Genomic DNA, 20221 nt, shown 5'->3' on the forward strand with positions numbered 1-20221 from the left:
TCAGTTTGGTGTTTTTAACGGAGGCCTAATTGTGCCCATTGATATAAGTTGATTACACAATGCAACTATGGTAGTTAAGTTTTTGGCGTGGCGTACTTTATTTGACATCAATCCGCTGTTACTTGTGTTGCCTCTCTTTTTGTTTGTAGCACTTTGACAAGCAGTGTGATGGTCACAAATAATGTTTGATCAGTTATTCAGAGGCATCCAGACATTTTATTACAAAAAATGTCACTCTGTCTTTGAGTACAAATTACAGAGCTACACATTTCTTACGTCAGACCAGCTTTTGATCCAGAGAGATTGAGACTCTGATTCTTGACAGTTGTGGTAACTGAAGCCACAGGATTCTGGGTGGAAGCACGTGACACTGATTGTCAATGTTTTATGTTTGTCAAATATAACTTGTGATCACTGGGGAATCCTGCTGTGCAAAATGACACCAGTAGTCCATGTTTTTTTATTCTGATTTGAGTGTGAAATGATACAATATGTACTTTCACATATTGAGTGTGTTTGTATGTTCACAGCCCACCTTTGTCAACAATATTTATAAACAATAATATCTGTAAATCATGCACATAATCATTTATAATTGTACACTTAAACACAGATAAAGAGATGACATTAAATGAATAGACACTTTTTAGCTACTTTTGATGTGGTCATTCATTGACCTGTTTTTCTCTTCCCTGCCTGCATCCAAGTTGTTCTTTTTATAATATTTGTTTACATTCTCATCGGTTTGGTGTTTTTTAAATATTTTTTGGCAACTTTTCCTCCATTATTTGTGGTAGATAATAAAGTCTTATTTTCTTTCTCTATTTTTGTGTCCTATACCAAACACCATCAAGCCAATGTATCTTAAGCTACGCTTCAAATAGTTTTGTCTGACCAACAGTAAAAAATCCCAAAGATAAACAATTTACAATTAAATAAATTAGAGAAGAACAGCAAATCCTGACATTTAGGAAATGTTCAATCTTTCAATCAGCTAATTAAAGAAATGACTTGCTATGAAACCATTATAACATAGGGCCTCTCCACAATGTGATTTATGACTAGTATCCGGACACGAATGCCAAAGAGCATCACCTGCCCACATGGGATCCTTTAAATCACATTAGTTATTGTTAACAGTGCCATGTTTTGATAGGCCCAGACACAAAATGCCCACTGTCACCGTTAGTGTGAGTAATTATTCAGTCCCATGAAGCAGAAATGCTTTTATTGTGGTTTGAGAAAAAAATAGAATACAATCTGCAATCATCCACGGTTACAGGTTTGGGATTTGTTCTGTTTTTAAGTGTGTGGGAAATTGTAATAGTTCTGGAAGACCGATTTTTATCCTGAACGCTGAGTCTGATCCACCTCCACTGATCCATCTCTCCTGCTGTCTCCGCCAGCAAGTTCCATAACGCAGCATTTTTGTGGTAGTTTGTCTCTCTGGTTGAAAGTAAATTCTAATTATGTCGCCCTTTTAATGCTTTAAACATATTGCAACCCACTATTCTTGGCAGATGCCAAGATATTTTACTACCTCACTATCTGTGCTGGTGCTGTACCATAGCATGCCCTATGTTTATGGGAACATTCATGTTATCAGGGATGGAGTGAGTGCTGTCCTCCCTCACTTCCTGCTCTTTATCTGGCCTTACGCCTCTGCACAGCCGACAAGGGAGCTGACGGGACAAGCTGAACTCCGCTCCATGCCCACAGTTACCATATTGAACACCCTTCCCCAACCTTGAACACAGTCTCTTTGTCATAATGCAGTGCTCACCCACTTACTTCCCTGTTCCATTTGGACACAATAATTATTTTGTAATAGAAAAAGAGAGAAATGTTGACCCAATATGAAATATACTGATAATATAGAGGTGGTATTATGTGCTGGACGTTTTGTCAACAAATGAGATAAATAAATATGCCAGAGATCTTTAATTTTGGAATTACAATTATGCTAACTATGTTATAATATTGATTTAATATTTATTGATTAATAGGGGTTATTGTCCTCTGATCCATGGGAATAAATGGTGGGTTTGGTCTCTACTGATAAGGAAAGCTTTGTGTCCTCTGTGCCTCCACTGTGTTATGGTATCTTTTTCACTGAGACTGTTCTTTTGGCTTTGTTCTCCACACCTACGTCCCCCCTTCTCCACGGGTTTGACCTTATGGTCTGGCTTGCTGTGTGGAGACACACACACACACACACACACAAACAGTCAGACCACACACACACATCAGACTGTGCTGTATTGTTGTATGAACCTATCCTAAATCCTGCAAAAAAAATGTAATTCACACTTTTTTGGTGTAATTAATCTTTTTTGTCTCTTTTTGAAGATTTTATTCACAGTATGCCTCATCCCAAAAAGTAGATTTCTTTTTAGGTCCTTTTCTGTGGCCTATCTTCTATCTATCTTGGCCTATAATGTTAGCTGCATTCATATTTAAATGGTCATACATTAGCCCACCCTGTAATTTGAAAGCCATATGTCTAATGCTGAAAACAACAGCTTAAACAACAGCTAACAGTTACTTGTTGGTTTAGTAACACAGTAGAAAAATGTGGCAGTGGGTCCTGGATCACAGACAAACAGTCTGACCTCCCACACCTTGGCAGAGACTGGCAACAGTGTGCAGACTGACCTTTAACGTTATCTCTGTGTCTCAGGGGAGAAACAGAAGCTCAAGAAAATAAAGGGAGGTTTTTAGCCCCTTTCTGTCTTTTAACAAGGAACTTGGTGTGAAACTTGCATACATTTCCAGATTTATATTTTGATTAGTGCATCCTTCCTTTCTCCATGTTGCACAGTACGCTAAAGGTAAACTTTTGGTGATCTGGAATTCAAATGTTTACTTCTTAGAAACCCTGAAAGTAACACAACCTTTTGGTATTTAAAAGAAGGAGCAGAAGAAATAAACAGCAGCTGCAGTGCCATTTCCAAAGTTAAGCCAGTAAATAAGGGATGTGCTTTCAGCAGTTTAGATCTCTGTATCTGGTGTCTTAAGATGGTAATACCATGTTAACACGCTGGTCAGGAAGATTATGGTCTCGAACGATGTCAGTGAGTAAGACACAATTTGACATTATAATGGAGAGCTACTTGTACAGTAAATGTAGGACAGCATTCTTTAACGTGTGTACATATTAGTGTACTCAGCATGTCAGTCCAAAGCCTTCACATTATCTTTTCTCACATGGCTGATTTATTGCCAAATTAATTCCTTTTGAAGCACTGCAGGGATTTAGACACGGGTAGTAAAAAGAGGAGCGGTTTGAGGAGAAGATGGAAGGGAGGTTCGATGTAAGATCAAAGCTTTCACAGTTATCATGACCTCCTATCTGTGCATAGAGATAGTAATGGGTGGCCTACCATAGTGTTACAGTTGGAATATCTTTGAAGTGGACATGATGACTTAAAACACCATTCAAACTTATGACTGAGCCAAACATCAGCCATCTTCCCTCCACCAGTCTCTACTAGTTTCTTGTTACTGGTGGACCATCTTTCACGAACACTAAATCCCAATGTCAACTTACCTATGACTTATGGGCCTCAGTGTCACACAAAATTCCTCTAAGCCCCTGAGAGGAGCTTGCACTGTATCACTGTGACATCCTGATGTTGTTTTACGAGCTCTTGGGAATCTCATCCTCCTTAGATCTTGGGTGGTCTCCTCTGTGTCCCGATCCTATTATGTTGACTTTTGTTCAATCACTGGTTTCCTTGTTTTGATCAGACTGGCAGCACTGGCACTGAATAAGCATGCCACTACTCAAAGTGATTTTTTACAAAGTGATCTCCTAATCTAGACAGATTGTTTTGAGGAATTATACTGAATGGAGTCACTAAGGGAGTCAGTAAGCTATAAATTCACTTTATAGAGTTTTTGACCACTGAGCCACCAGATGGTACGTTACACAGTACCATTTGAGAAGCCGTTATTGAAAACTTGTTGGAAAAGGTCAGGCACTTTAAAAAAAGCTACAGATGATTGGACGAACCATCTGTCAATCAAACTCTTACTGTAGTCGGGCAAAGAGCGAAAACATATTTTCCATCATTGCTCCTGTTTAAATTAAGAAATACACTCCAGTTCTGATATAACGGTGTGCAGCATCTACACTAACCTCTTTAGAAGCTAAGGAGGATTGTTGTCTTGAACCAACAGTTGCCTCTCTGTGTTGTCTCACACACCAAAGCCCCGTAGCGGCCAGTAGCCCCTCAAAGAGCGCTGATTGGTCCGTGCCCTTGCTTACCACACACAAACGCATTACTTGAACCCCGACCGGATGGACTTTAGTGTAATATGTGTTTCTGCGATTCTCGCATGATTCTGTGATATTGCAATAATCCAGCTATAGTGCAAAGTAAAACATGTTGATGAACAATCCCGGTTTTGTTTTATCTTGTGCTCAAAAACTATGTGAGGATGCACATGCTCTCTCTGCAGCTCTGTCAATGTGATGCATCTTCCTCTGTGCACAGCATTGTGGGTCAGAACAATTTACCATGTTCACCATAATATTTTAAAGCTCTCAACAAAAAGTACAACTGAAGCTGATAAGAATATCGTTAGTTTTGCAGGCATTTGGTTGTAAAAGGTGAATTTGAATTCTGACCTGTTGGTGCTGCTTAAAGAAAAAGCAAGATGATCGTTAGGAGACATGGTCCATAAATCATCCATCTCATAGATGGTGACGAGGTTTCACTTGATAAGAGAACATTTTTATCTGGTGGTGACTTTCGATACAAATTTGGGGGATCACCTTATCAGCATTTGAAACACTATTGTGGCTAAAATTACGCAATGTGACATAATAGAGATAATATTGCTATTGGTTTCTTCCATTAATGCAGAGAAGTTTTTATTTTTGGAGACAAAGTGAGAGGGAGTTGGAAAAACAGGAGGAGAGAGAAGAACATTTGACAGAAAGAGATGAGTAAAGAAAATAATAATAAGATAAGGCTAAGCTAGTGGAGCTGTGGTGGCGTTGTGAAGCACATGTCCACTCAACATGTTCAGGTTCACCAGTGGAGGGGAAACAGCTGTGTGGCCTGCCAGGACAGCATCGGCCCAGCTGAAGTATTTTATGAGAGCTTTTGAAGATGGCGGCTTTATTACAGTTGGTCTGCGACCTCGACATAGCCCAGAGAAGATTTAGCACCTCGTCACCTTCTGGTTTCCGAGTGCATCATGAGCAGTGCCTGTGTGTTTGTGCGTGTGTGTGTGTGTGTGTGTGTGTGTGTGTTTGGTGGGCGAATCTCTAAGGCAACAAGCAAACGAAGACTGGTCAGCTATTTGTTTGGTTTTGTAACTTTGATGCACACTCCCGGTCAAATAGTATTTTGTTTCCTTGGGGTCATCTGTATATAACTATAGCTGTTTGCTGTATATTTAGTCCTATTTGGCCTCTCCAAAACGGGACTGCTATGGTGGAATTGTTTCGACTAAATGTTAAAAAACGTGAGAATTGTTCTGTCGCCAGCTGCGATGCCTCAGATCCGCTCTGTGACTTACTGCCAAAATGATAACCAAATGAGGAATGTTTTATTACATCTGAAGCCTTTCTGTGATTTCAAGAAGTCACAGACGAGAAGAACAGGGTGGGAACTGTGTGCTCACTTGCATAGTTTACTGGTGACCATTGAATTCATCCTGTATTTCCCCCAGACAGAAAAAGGTCTCCCACTTGAAAGAAAATGTGATGTAATAATTTGTTGCACCTCTATATTACAGTGCTTCTTCAGATGATGTTGTGGTGCAAATGCTCTTTTCTGTAAGCAGGTTCGGAAGCTGCTTTAATGCGTGATTACCTTAATCCACTAATCTATATATCAATAAATAAATACATTTTGCTTATGTAAGGATTGTAGAGCTTTTTCCCCTCTAGTTTACCCCTGGTACTCTCGGGGCAGCTGGGAGATGTAAAGTGCTACCAAACTGTTTAGTCTGCCAGGAAAAAGATTAAGAATGCATACATACAGAGTATTTCAAATGCAGTATGCCAAGATTACCAGGATGTCCATTCGGTGGCATTCTGCAGTATGCAAGCCAGCATGCTTTTCTGGCCATTCTGACCCACAATCCTCTGCGCAGCGGAAGATACGTCACATCGACCAAGCCGCCGAGAGAGCACAAACTGATGACAGACTGATGACGGCTCATTGACAGAAGCCGACGGATATATGAGCCAAGGGTCAAAGTTCAAGGCACAATGTTTTGACAAAGAAGTATGTCACGATTGTATGCATAGTGCATGCAACAGTACTTACTTTGTAAGGGCAGCTGCAACGATTTGAAACGCAGCCATAGTATTAAACCAGTCCTGTTGTCTACTCCCAGTCGGTCATGCTCAAAGGGAGGCACCTGAAGGTTATGCTTACCATGAACTATCTTAACTGTCACCTGTCAATGCAGAGGAAGACTGGTGGAGTACTGAGGTCCTCGCACATTGCTGTGCTTGTCAACTTAACATGAATAATGAAAGAAAAGTGTATTGTCTTAGATATGAATGCTGATCCTCATGCAATTTGTACTCTCATTTGATCGTGCTTTCTTATTTCCTGTTCCTCTTTTTCTGCTCTTCTTTCCCTACTTTCTTCAGGTGCACTTGGGTTCTGTGGAGCTCCAGCCAGCTCCAGACCCACTAGAGCTGAACCAGAAGATGATTGGCCAGTCCCTAAAGCGCAGTACACATCTGCAGTCCAAAAATTGCCAGCTGTTGGAGGAAAACTGTAGGCTGAACCAGGAGCACCAGATAACTCTCAGAGAGTAAGAATGAGGAGGAAAGCTGCCACTTGTTTTTGCTGATGGATTTAATGTGTGTCTATGAAAGAATATGTGATGGAGAGCAATTGTCAAATTCAAATGGAAAATTCCCCTGAAAGATGTTCACTGCTGTAATTTGTTTGTTGGTTGTCTTGTTTGCATGCAAGCTCCCTTTTTTTCATAAGCTGCACTTCCCGCTGCTTATATGCACAGCAATCCCTAAGTATGACATCATCACTGGTCGCCCATTGAGAGTATTAAGGGTTCCACCCTGTGTTGCAAACTGGCCTTGTGATATATGGGAACTCACTTTAAATGTTTCAGTTATTTGTCTTTGATTTCATGCATGACTTTTTTTCAAATAGAATTCTCTGTGTAATTGTTTATCTGCCTGTTGATTCCTTGGCCAGTAAATTGAGCATTGCCATAGACGGAGGATGTGGGTGACTTATGTCTGCACAGTATCTCGGAAAGCAAACAAACAAGAATCCTCCGCTTCTCCAACATGCATTTATCTGTCTGTTTGCATGTGTACATGTAATTCCCTGTGCATGTGGGAGTCCATTGCTGGCATGTAGTGTCTTGCACTCACATTGGTGTGTTTTTCTCACTAGGCTGGAGAGGCAGGTTGAAGATAAAGAGATGTTGGAGGGCGGCCTGTACTCACGTTTTGTCATGGTGCTGAATGAGAAGAAGGCCAAGATCAGAGGCCTGCAGGATGTTGTCCGCCAGCTTCATCAGACTGACGGCAAGCAGAGAGATGAGGAAGGAAGACAAAGGTCAGCAGCCTGACTTTGCACTAAATCTGTGACGCTCTGGCATAACTGGCTAGCTTTGCTACTTTAAAATACAAGTGAACCACTGAAATATGTTTTATTTTATGTTTCTTAACGTCTTCACTTTTCATAAACAAGGTTTACCTGGCTATAAATTGCGTGGTCATTACAAGAATCTCTGGGTCTGATAAAATGTAAGCTACCAGGTGTTAGCTTGAACTCTAGACATACTGTACCATTTGTCTATTGCATCGGGGGATTATGTGAAATAGGCACAGTGCATTTATCGAACTAACATTTCAATCCATATGATTGTTGATTATGAAGCATCCCAAAAGACACTTTTCCGAAAGTAATGTACAAATAAAGCAACAATGTCAACAAATAAGGCTGCAACTAATCTTCTTAAATACTTGATTCCCTTGAGACTTATCTTTATCAATGAATCTGACGATTTATTTTTACGAATTCATTATTTGGAGAAACATTTTAAAACTGAAAATGTCCATCATATCTTCCTGGATGCTGAGGTTTTGTCATCAGATGTTTTTTCTGACCAACAGCCTGATACCCCAAAATATTCAATTTACTACATTGTAAGGCAAGAAGAAGCCGCTTATTCTTACATTTAAGAAGCTGGAACGATCAATCCATTTTTTCTGTCGATCAACTAATATTTGCAGATTTTCTTGTAGTTACACACTACTTGTTAAATTACTTTACACAAAACAGTGTCACAATCATTTTAGCTCATTTACTGTTTAGCACTGAGAATTTTGTATAACAGGTAAATCAATTTATTCAGGTGATTGCTTTAGTTGCAAACGTGCAGGTTTAGTTTCTACGCAGGTCAGCATGGTGATGTCAGATCTGCGTACGTGCTTGCCACATCTTTTGGCTTTTGCAGAACATAGACAGTGGCTAATTGTTTTCTTTACAAGCCTGGTCTGTATCTTCCGTCATTGCAGTTTACGCATGTCCCTGCGGACAGTAATATAAAATATTGAAAGATTATTACCCAAAGATCTGCCAGCAAAGTAAACTGAGAGGCTTTGTTTCAACTGCGTATTCAAACCCCAACTAAATTTTTTTCTTTGTTTTTCCACGCTGCTCCTCAAACACAGATTGTTAAACATAAAATATTTGTTCTTCTTTTCTCAAATTTGTGTTTCTTTTAGGGACGAGAACACAACTCGGGGTGAAGACGACAGTCAGGACAGAAGAGAGGAGACAGTTCAGAGCATCCATCCATCTCAGGAGCCAACTATTCTCCTCACAGGTAGGTGTGTATGTGTGTGCGCGTCTGTGTGTGTGTGTGTGTGTGTGTGTGTGTGGGGTGTTAAGAGTGCAACTTTTTTACCTTTTTAGAGGGAAAACTGCTCTTAAACCAATAAACTAGTGTATAATTTAGTGTATAATATAAACAAAAGAAGAAAAAAAAATTGTTTTAATCTTTGTCTGCATCACAATATGTTGCAACAGCAAGGCCAATAATAATAACTAGATAATTAATAACGGCACCACCCTGGCATCAGGGAACCAAAAACGTAACTGGCTTAAAGTCTCAAAACTGGTTTTCACTCACAATGTCAATAGTCAAAGTACTATTCCACATTCAGAGAGAACAATGAAGGTGAACATTATCACACAAACTGCTCCTTAAAATAGCAGTTTGTGTCCTTAACAATACTGAATAATACCAATAATATAACAAATATGTATTATACAACTAAAGGCATTCTACCTAAAAGCAACAAACAATGTGTGTGTGTGTGTGTGTGTGTTATTTTTAACTAATAAAGTACAGTTTACCAACTTCAATCGTGGTGGATTTAAACACAACAAAGCTCAGTAGTGTGAAACAAAATTGTCACAGCTGAACGTAAAATACACAATAACACTGTAAATAGTTTAGTTAACTTAAACAAAACAAGGTTACAAACACGTTATGACCAGACAAAGCCTCTTAAGATCGCTCAGTAGTAATTGTTGTTCTTCTGACTTTTCTTTCTGACCGGGGACCTCTTGATGGCACTCTCTCCGTGGGTCAAGTGGAAAACGAATCCTCCATATGGCAGTGGGGATTTGTTCTTTAGAGGCGGAATTTCTCTAAGCCTATTACCTGCAGTGTGGGAGCACGTGGAAAGCTTCTCCTTTTGGATCCAAAAAAGTCCATTGTTTGACCAGCGAAGTTAAGAGTATCACCGAGCGTTTTTTCTTAAAAGGCACCAATGTTGTGTCACCTTCTTTCATACAAATCAAGTCGCACTGGATGGTGCAGAGTAAAGGTATGCACTGATGTTTATAGTCAGGGGTATTCAACACAAATTCTGCGAGGTCCACTTAAATAGAATTTCCTAATCCAAAGTTCCCGGAACATCACAATAATAATAATGTTTTTACCAGATTAGTGAGCGAGCACATTAAAAAAATCAATTGATTACAATCACAATGCACAAAAACATTTTTGGATCCAAAAACTTGGAAAAGTAGCTGCGAGAGGAAGTTGATGAGTTATATGTGACGTATTTTTCCACCTCGCCCTGGTTTTTATTTGGAACCGCTCTTGGTCTGGACTCTCCCCCCAAGACCTGTTGCCATGGGTGACCGGGGGCTGTGAAACCAGGATATACAGCACTCTCACTGCTGCACCATGCCAGCTAGAACGCCCTTCACAGACAACCAGCTGCCCAGTCCTCTTCGCGGCATGGGCAGCTGTGGAACGCTGTACTAGCTACTTCGCAGTAAAGAGAGGCTTGGCTCCTCTACTGTGGTAGCGTCGTACTAGCCAGAGCGCCAGACAACACACCATTGGTGTCTCGGCACTAGTCACCCCGGCTGGCTAGGGTAGCACTATCAAAGTCAACCCAGGAATCGAGAGCAGCCCGCCGCTCGTCGCCCCTTGGCTGACCTTATAAACTCTGGTCTGTGACACTGTGATACCACTAGTCAAGTTCTAAGTTTGGCTTTCCACAATTCAATTCAGTGTATTTTATATAGCCCAATATCACAAATTACGAATTTGCCTCAGAGGCCCAACTAGTTTTCAAACCTACTGGTTTCCCTACGCGTGCATGCGTCGTGTTCACTTAACAGCTGCAGCGGTTGTCTGTCTCGGTCACCAGATTCGTCACACATTCACAATCATTACGGCGATTACGATTGTATAAGTGAGCACTATATCACAACCACGTATGAATAAATACATTTAAGAAAAAATATATATAGAAAGATCGCAACAACCTGGATTCGATCTCTTTCGAGCAAAATTAAAATGCATTGGAAGACGTCCAGTCTTTGCGCTATGCCACCTGTTAGTTTCAATGCAAGTAATTTAGATATTCACCCATTACGTCACATCTCTTCTGTGTCTAGGGAATAGTTTGGTCTAGCTTCAGGGGTATTCAACAAGAAAATTCAGCAAGGTCCACTTTCCTCATCCAAAGGCCCGGAACATCACAATAATGTAAAATGTTGCACTCTATGATTTTGTGCCATATGTATTGAAGTAGCCAACAGTTGTATTAACGTCTGTATATAGTCAACAACTCACTGTCAAATTAAATAAAGAAAGTTCAATTGAATAACATCCAAACAATATTTATTATTACAGATTTCAAATTTAACTGGATTAAATATAAATAATACATACTCTGATAATAAATACATTATCTTCTCTTATTTAAAGTAAAATAAAGGATGGATTTAAAACGGACAGCTTTTGAAAAATGTGATTTAAAATAAAAAAATATTTTACTGAATTGTCTTGCAGCTTTAAATTCAATTTATTCGGGCGTCAAGCGATGTCAATCAAAAGAGCCAATAGATATTGTATTCTTGTCATCTAAAAAAAGAAATGTGCAGGGACTTTATCTGTGGTTATCAAACCACTCGTTTCAGTTCATTTCTCCTCTCTGTTAACATCATTGTTGGACAGTTAATTAATGTGTCAGGATTCTGATAATTTGGCCTCTTAGGTTTATTTTTCTGTGCCTTCATTTCGGATGTGAGTCGGTACGTTTGCTCAGAAGATCTGAGCTTTGTCTCGTAGTAGCGCTTCACATCGCTGCTTGTATCGCTGAACATTTCTCTTTTTGGAGCGCCAAGTGAAATAACTTCTCTGACTCACGTACTTTTTCCAACTATCGTGGCCATTTCTCAATACGAAGTACGCTAACTACAGACGTGTACTTTTGGAGTTTGGACTTGGGAGTCCAGACTCCAGAGGACGGCAGGACGCAGGAAGCTCGTTCTGCAATTGGAACAGCAGCTGACTTGATAACGTCACCACTTCAGCTGTTGTTGCTCATGAGTTTACTCCAATTATTCACTGTAAATAATTTTTACAGTCAAACAAAACCCTCAGTCAAACTGATTTAACATTACCTGTGAACAAATAATAAACTCTAGAGTGCTCGTTAGATCCTCCAAAACTGAATGATATCTCATGTTTAACCACTACGGAGACATCAGAGCCAGCGGATCATTTAAAAGTCCTGCCGAGATCAGGCTGTTCTCGGCGGCCGCACTGAGCGCTGACCGACCGGTGCTGCGAGTCTCACTGGTACGGCGAGCAGGACCTCAAATCTCCGAAATCGTCGGCGCATATTTTTAGTCGGCTGAATCTTGACAAAACAACCACAGATTTGATGCTTAAACAACTAACTGGGGTTTGGCGTGGTTTATACCAGTTGTGCTCTCGGCAAACTCCCCTCTCTCCCAAGTCTGTGGCCGTTTCGCAATACCAATTACAGACTTGTGTACTTTGGGAGTTTGGACTTGGGAGTCCAGACTCCAAAGGACGGGAGGACGCAGGACGGTCTTTCTGCAATTGGAACAACAGCTGACTTTGATGACGTCACCAGCTCAGCTGTTGTTGCTCATGAGTTTTCTCCAATTCTTCACTGTAAAGTACAGTCAAACTAAATATGACAACCCTGCTTTTTTCGTTTTTATTTAAAAAAAAAAAAAAAAATATATATATATATATATATATATATATATAAATATATATATATATATATATATATATATAAACAATAATAATTGCAAACAATTTGGTCAAAAGTAAAAACACACTGCTGGAGTTCAACGTTAAATTTAAATATTAAGTTATAAATCTTAACCCTCACTCAAACTGATTTAAAGTTACCTGTGAAATAATAAACTCTGAGACCAAAGATTGCTCGTTAGATCCTCAAAACCGAATTATATCTCATGTTTAACTGCTGTGGAGACATCAGAGCAAGCGGATCCTTTAAAAGAAGTCACCATGAGCGCTGACCGCCCGGTGCTGCAAGGCTCACCGATCCCTCAAATCTCCGGAATTGTTGGAGCATATTTTTAACAGATTTGATGCTTAAACAACTAACTTCTCACCTGAAAACATCCTAAAATTACATTCCGTGACTCAACAATAGTAGTATTTAGAAAATGTCAACTTTAAGTTGTGTATTTTCTCCTGCCATTGCTCTCCATTGCTGGTGTGAAATGCATTCTGGGATATTGGCTGTCCCAAGTACGCACAAGTCACCTCAGATGCTTCAGAAAATGGACAGATCAAGTCACATCTGGGCATTTGGACCGTGCTTGGCGAGATGAAGACGTTTGAATTGGAACAGTACTTGGGCTACGACCGACGTTCCACAAGTCCACGAGAACACAAGAAGAGACAAGAACGCATTATGAGAAACGTCCGGTCGTTTATTCCCTTCACCTGCTTCCCATGTGTTTGTCTCCCGATGTTTAATTCCCTACACCTGTGGTTACCCCTCACATATACAGTATATTCTCCTGCTTCCCCTTGTCAGTTGCCAGATTGTCTTAGTTGTCTATAGTTTTCAGTATCAGTTTTTCCCTTGATTTGGGACTTTTGCTTTTGCTTCACCTCTGCTCCTGTCTATTCCTCTGCTCCTGAGTCTCTGCTACTGCCCTTAGAAACGTGGCAAAGTATCATTTAGGTTCAGGTGACACGGTTATGATTCTAGTGCTGCATATTAAAGCATGATCCCAAAGCTATTGGATAACACATGTATCAGATAGAGAGGCTAGAAGACTGGTTGAATAAGATGCATGCACTTTAGGATGCGTCAGAAAGTAATTTAAAACTTTAGATTGAGTCCTCATTTGGGACTTTCTCATAGATCACCTTTAGTGTTACAACACAGCGTCCTGCTTTGGTGTAGCCCATTCGCGTTACTCCTTGTTATGTCATAGGTCAGAATTGATGCAGACTCTTCAGTGAGTTTTGGCTTTCCTTAAACTGATTTCATGAACTTAACAGTCAAATGTAATTGATCATGTAAGCAGGGGGTTTTAACGTAAACTTAAAAGCACACACAAGCATACCCTCGGGTAGCTGGGTTCTGGGAAACACTTTTCAGTGAGTCATAAACCCACCCAGCAAAGTCTGCTGTGATTGCTTCAACACGGCCGACCATGAGGTGGTCGGCTGCTTCCTGCATCATGCAGAGCGGGCGTGATCTGCTGAGTCATACCCCCCTTTTACTACATGTTGCAATCTGCTGAGATATCATTTTGCATATCATTTTACCCTCATTTCACTCTCTCACACACACACACACACACACACTCCACTTCAGTTAAGATGGATGGTGGTTGTAGATTGCTCAGTATTGGTCTTGGCTCACACACTTTGTTTGCAGTCCAGAAGGGTTTTACAATGCTTTCTTGTGTTTCAGCTTCTCAGTAAAAATCACCCGGCACATATCTCTTATAATTATCTGCCTTGATGATTTTGCCCCTGTATTCTGTTTAACATTATGGGTGTTTCCAACATTGTTGTAGTATTTACACTAATTCAGCTGTCCAACAAATTTGTCTCTGGGCGTTTCTCTCTTGGCCGTGATGTAAACCCGTCATGAACTCATGTCAATGGTTGCGTTACAATATGCTAATGGCGCCTAATGCACTGTTATTCCTTCTTGTTTATCTTGTACAGCTTTTGTCTGCTAACCGCAGCAACCAATCAATTCACAGCCACCTTCATAATGATGTGTGGACATGAAACATGCAATATGAGCCACAACAATCTTTAGTTTTTACTGATAAGTAGGGCCTACATTTGGTAAACTTGGTGAATTTGAGACCTCGTTTATTTCGTTCAATTGTTCAATTTGAGTCTCCACCCATTTGGCTGTTGCAAAGTTTGACCCAGATTAGAAACTTTGTGCACAATAGCAAATGTTTTATTTGCATGATTAATCTACTTTACGGATATAGGGGCCACACAATTCCTCTGACTGTCAACCCTCGTGCCTGGAGGTGTGTTTTCATATCGCCGAGGCCTGATAAGACTAATGACAGGGCAAAATTGGAGATAAAAGAAGAAACTCTCCCTTTGACCTGTTACCCCCAGTTAATAATCGGATAATTAAAACACAGGAAGCATACCACTCACAAACTGGTGACTGAAGATAGAAGAGATAGAGAAGGAAGAAGGAGAATGAGAGGAGAGAGGCAGTGTTACTTCAGGGATGAGTGTCTGAGCAGGTGATAGAAATGGATAAAACATGATCGAATGGGCCTTTGTAACACTCAGATAGACTGTAATGTCAAACTGTTAACAATAGCATTAAGTTCACCATCCACGCGACAAGTGCTATCTCCTAATCAGACAGCTAATCAAGTCTTCTAAGTATTTCTTTTGATCTAACACAACTGCTCAATCTGTCAAATGTTTTGAATGAGCTTGCAGCCGTGTTAAAGGGCAAACAGGTGTGTTTGTGTGTCTGTCAGTATATAAACAATTGTATGACCGGGCTTGTGTGGAATGCCAGATCTCTATTCCCGATAAACGTCACAACTAGGTGTTGAGTTGTCCAGGGTTAACAGAGGTTAACTAAGGCAGTATGCCCTGAGACGGCCGCAAATGTGCCACAAATGACACTAATAAAGATATATAGATGGAGAATTTGGGCTTTGATAATTAAACCAAAAGCCCCTAAAAACTGGAACAAGACAAGACATCAGCGTTCAGACATTTGGAGGCATTTGTTTAGAGAACTTGTAATACAACAGTCAGACATCATTGTGAAAAAATGTAATATGCATCTCATACGTTTTGATTTACATTGAACATGATTTTTCATATATTAACAACATCAAAGATGCGTAGATGCAAAGTAATTATGTAGTAAGACCCAGTCTCAAATTGTGTGTGTGTGTGTGTGTGTGTGTGTGTTGCATACAGGTCGTAGTCTGGTGTGCCATGGCATCTCCGTGGACCAGACCTTTTCCGATGAGGAAGATGAACAGCGGAGCCGGAAACGTCGGTTGCTTCGCAGCCTGAGCCCAGAACCTTTTGAGCAGGAATAAAACCTCCGGTTAGTCAGATAACACATTGCGGAGCCTCTCTTCATATACAGTAGCAGTATGAAATGTATCCTTGGAATAGTTCAGATGGGAAAACAATATTACATGTTTCAAGTAGCTCGTAGTAAGATCGTGTCAACATGACACACAATCCCTCCCGTCTTCTTTCAGTTGAAGAGTAAACTGTTCCATGTGGCCCCAAAGCAGAGTTTAACGACAATAAAAGGAAATGATTTCAAGCTTTGTTTTATGGCCCTGTGAAACATTTGTATCTAATGTTCTGTTTCTTATTTTTCACTTTCTGCACTCAGCAACTGAGAAACTTCTGAAAAACCACCACAGTAGCTGATTTGGGTTCCCCTTCTGAATGTGTATCCCCCCCCATCTTTTTGTCCAACAGTATCAGCTGTCGGCCTCTGCACATTTCTGCATAATTTGGTTTTCTTCCTCTTACACCTTGTAGTATTGATTGCATTACTCAGATAATGTAATCTTCCAGTATGAGTAGTTGCTGTGCCCTCCTTATAAATAGGTCACACACAATGTACTGAGCACAATTATTTTTCATCTTCTATATGGTGTTTACGTGTTTTAACTCTTCAGATTTTCCCGTGGGTTCGTGAGTAGAATTACGAATACATTTCCATGGGTGTGAACATTTTAACAACATGACTTTAGAAAGCCAGACTCAGTGGTGGGTCTGACAGGCTTTAAGATATTAATCAGCTTCTGTTAATGTTTGGGTTTTCAGAGGTGTCTCCTGAACATCCGGCTCATGCATGCAATGTTGTGCGGTCTTTCCACATTTAACAGCTGCATGTTTTCTCATCCTGCCGCACTGCAATAGAATGATCAGAGGTTCTTGTCTGCCTTTTAGGATTACACATGGCCTCAAACTAACATTGCCTCTTGTTTGTATGATACTGCTGCGAGAAAAGAGTCATTAATCACACTCTTGTGCTATCTGTATTCAGAAAATGCTCGTACAACAGTAACTTTACCAATGCATTGGGATAGTCATATAATACATGTTGTAAGTTGAGCACCTTTCCTACATTATTTGTAGTGACACTTCTTTCAAATCTAAAAACTTCATAACATCCTCCCACCGCTTACATTCGGGTGTTGGCTGGCAAATAAACAAACCTGAAAATGACTGCAGTGTGTGTGGTGTGGTTGGTTCAGCTGAGGAATGACAGCAGTAGCTTTTGAGTTCCAGTGAGGACGTGCGCTTTCCTTTAAACTCAAGATGTTCATGAGCTTCGTGGGCAGAATGCATGGTCATATTATTCAGCCGTGGTTCATATCAAGATTATGAACTGTAATTCCTGAAGTCCATCTCCATATTGAGAGATAAAATATGAAATATTAAAATAAGATACAATTGTTTAATTCGTGCAAGTCATGGACAACCTCTAACTGTATCCACTCTCTCTCCTCTAGTCCCTTCTGTCTTTGCCTCTCTTTCTTGTTTTCTTGCCCCCCCCATGATTATGATTCAAGCCTTTAATCTCTGTTTTTTTCTCATTAAAAGGTTTTCTTGATCCCTCTCCAGCGATGTGGCAAGCTGCTTTCAACTCGTCTACCCTCACCTAAATACTAGCAACCACAACAGTAACAACCAGGAAACAATGGGGGGAGGTGTCCCCCGTTTTGATGCCAGATTTTGTCCCAGATTGAGAAAGCACTTCTCAGAAAGCAAGAGCATGTCACTGCCATCTGGTTTGCTTTAACTGTGACAATTACCTGCCACAGCTCGCGGGAGAGACTTGCTGCTTGACTATCTACGTCGATAAATCGAAAGACGGTCAATGAATGACGCCATCTGTTTCCAAACACTTTCAGAGCTGACGTCAAGACTTTGCCCAGATGCCTAAGTGGTCATGTGATAACAGGCACTTAACGCCCTCCAGTGCGTCCTCAGGAACTGCTAATGCTGCTAATGATTTGGAGAACATGGTAGAGGAGCTGGACCAGCAGGATGGAAGCAATTTCTCAAGAGTCAGACTTCGCCCTGAACTTACAGGCTGCCAAGCCCCTCAACCGTGGCTCTGTGTGAGACCAGAGTAAGTAACTACTGAGGGACAACAGGTTACACCCTGAAAATAGGGTGTCACCAACAACGAACCAAAGCTGCTTTGTTGCTGCTTATTCATCATGTCTTGCTGATGTTTTCCTCCCTCTTTTCATTATGGAAATAAACTATATGCCATCTCTTTCATTTCCACTTTCTAAACTAGCATTTTCGCTTCCCCCTTGTTTATCGATTTCCATCTGCCCTTTTATTTGGTTGATGTTCTGCGGCCCAAACTACCTGATGGGTGTTTTGCAGAGGGTTAATAGGGTTGTGTTGTCTCTCTGTCTTCACCTCCTCGCCTCTTCCTTTACATCTGCTACCAGCTTTAGGTCCTGAGGTCATCACAGTGTGTCTTCACACTGACTGTGATGAACCTGTGGAGACCAACTCTGGGTCAGTTTCCGACCATTCTACCTTTGACTTATGGACCTTCCTGCTGTCTTTGAGGATTTTGATGATACCTAAATGTCTGCTGAAGACCACGGGTGGCCTCCTGGATAATCCCACAACACGCGCTTGCTGGTTTAGTAATCCCCACAGGAATGTCACACTCGCTCCTCTATACATCCCATAAATAAAGCATTTTATAAAGGGAAGCCCAGATCAGTTTCTAAGGATCATTTACAGATAAACGCATGACAACGTGCCATGGAGGATGAGACAAAGGAAACTACTGAATATTTCAGTTTGTGGTTTCATTCAGAACATAACGATAACATACATTGACTGCAAAATATTCTAAAACAGGTCTATTTGTGTTGTTTTCTTATCTTGGATTGGACTTGAAGATACGTTTTTCGATATATATACTGTATATATGTATACGATATTCTAAATGTTTTCCATTTTCAATCAGTTGATTCAAGAGTAAAACTTTAATTTTATTTTGGATATCACACATGTTCCCTGGACATGTATTAATAATGCATTGATTAATAATGTATTAATACTTGAAGGAGAATGTAATATTTCATGATGTGGAATGTTGTCAATGTCAAATGTGTTCTGGGTTCATATATATTGTTAAATGTCTCGCATGACAAGACATGACTGAAATAAAGGTTTTACTTTTCAATATTTTTTTTTAGTGTTTTCTAAATCACACGTCATTGTTCAAGAGACAAACAACATGCAGCTATCAGTAGCATCAATTTAGTTAATAAAAGTAAACAAATAATTGATGCTGAAAGCCATGATGTGTCTTTGATCGAAAATGTTTCTGTCATGAGAGGTTTTATAATGTACAGTGAAAACATGAAATGTAGAACTATCAACACTATGAAGATGTTTTTAATATTGTTGTGTACAGACTAAGCCTCTATTATTGAGAAGTTTACAACCTGAATAATATTGATCCTATTAAGAATGTGATCATTCAAAAATATTACGGAATTATTTCATTCCAAAATAAGATGCCAGTTTGCCTTTCTATTGATACAAAAGTAAAAGGAAGGATGTGTAATTGTTTGTAAACAAATAAATGGCATCTTGCATAAGCTGTAGCAGCGGCACGTGGTGGCTGTTATGGACATTTGTATAACTAATTAATGAGGAAAAGTGACTGCTATCTTTTTATTATTTGTCTGTTTTGTTTAAGCCATCAAATAATTGAGCTTTAATATGCAATATTATAAAGCTCAGATACATTTCCAGGGATAAACTTGCTTTTTTGGCTTGTTATACTAGCTTCAATTTAATTGTAAACAATCAGCAACTATTTCTTCACATGTGATAGCATTTTAGAATAATTAAGTTATAACCACCTGGTCTTCTAGCAAGGACAATGAGATGAGCCGGTCGATACAGCGCTCCATGCAGCTGAAAGGGTTTAAAACTCTCGGGAGAGAGAGAGATGGCCGTGCCAGGAGGAAATTAAACGTTCAGTCACTTGCTTATCATCGTCATTCACTTAATGCGTGCACCTGTAGGATTCCCATCATCCAGGGAAATAACAGGAGTCTTTCCCGCCACAGAGCTGCGGTGAGACAGAGTGGTCTTTGTTGTCAGGCTGCGCTGTTTTCTCACCGCCTCACTGTAATGTCTGAAACAGCTTGGACTTACACAGACAATATATAGAAGCCTTGAGTTCAGTATTTTGGCTGTCGCCATCTTGGTTTTTTGTAACCAGAGCTGACAAGAGGGTGGAACCAGACACTTAAAATGACATTTTTAGGTGATCAAAAAGGTTACAATAAACCTTCATGAACACAGTAAAAGTGTTAAATTGCGGACAACTTCCAGAACGGACAAC

The 20221-nt window shown here is 40.1% G+C and overlaps 1 protein-coding gene across 4 annotated transcripts in view; it reads left to right on the forward strand.

The window, feature by feature from the left end:
- Nucleotides 1–19047, forward strand: part of LOC117735885 (DNA repair protein XRCC4-like) — a 27997-nt gene extending 8950 nt beyond the window's left edge. The window contains exons 4-8 of one of the 4 annotated variants that reach the window (XR_004609940.1): nucleotides 6620–6786; nucleotides 7398–7562; nucleotides 8738–8838; nucleotides 9612–9751; nucleotides 15772–15881. Coding sequence is in view for 3 of the 4 variants with exons in the window: in XM_034540789.1 (XP_034396680.1) it covers nucleotides 6620–6786; nucleotides 7398–7562; nucleotides 8738–8838; nucleotides 15772–15896 (558 nt within the window). In the remaining variant the exon portion in view is untranslated. The other 3 variants (XM_034540789.1, XM_034540790.1, XM_034540791.1) reach the window with 3 other exon arrangements.
- Nucleotides 19048–20221: the final 1174 nt, after the last annotated feature.

The sequence above is a fragment of the Cyclopterus lumpus genome, chromosome 9 (genome assembly GCF_009769545.1).
Source record: "Cyclopterus lumpus isolate fCycLum1 chromosome 9, fCycLum1.pri, whole genome shotgun sequence".
NCBI lineage: Eukaryota > Metazoa > Chordata > Actinopteri > Perciformes > Cyclopteridae > Cyclopterus > Cyclopterus lumpus.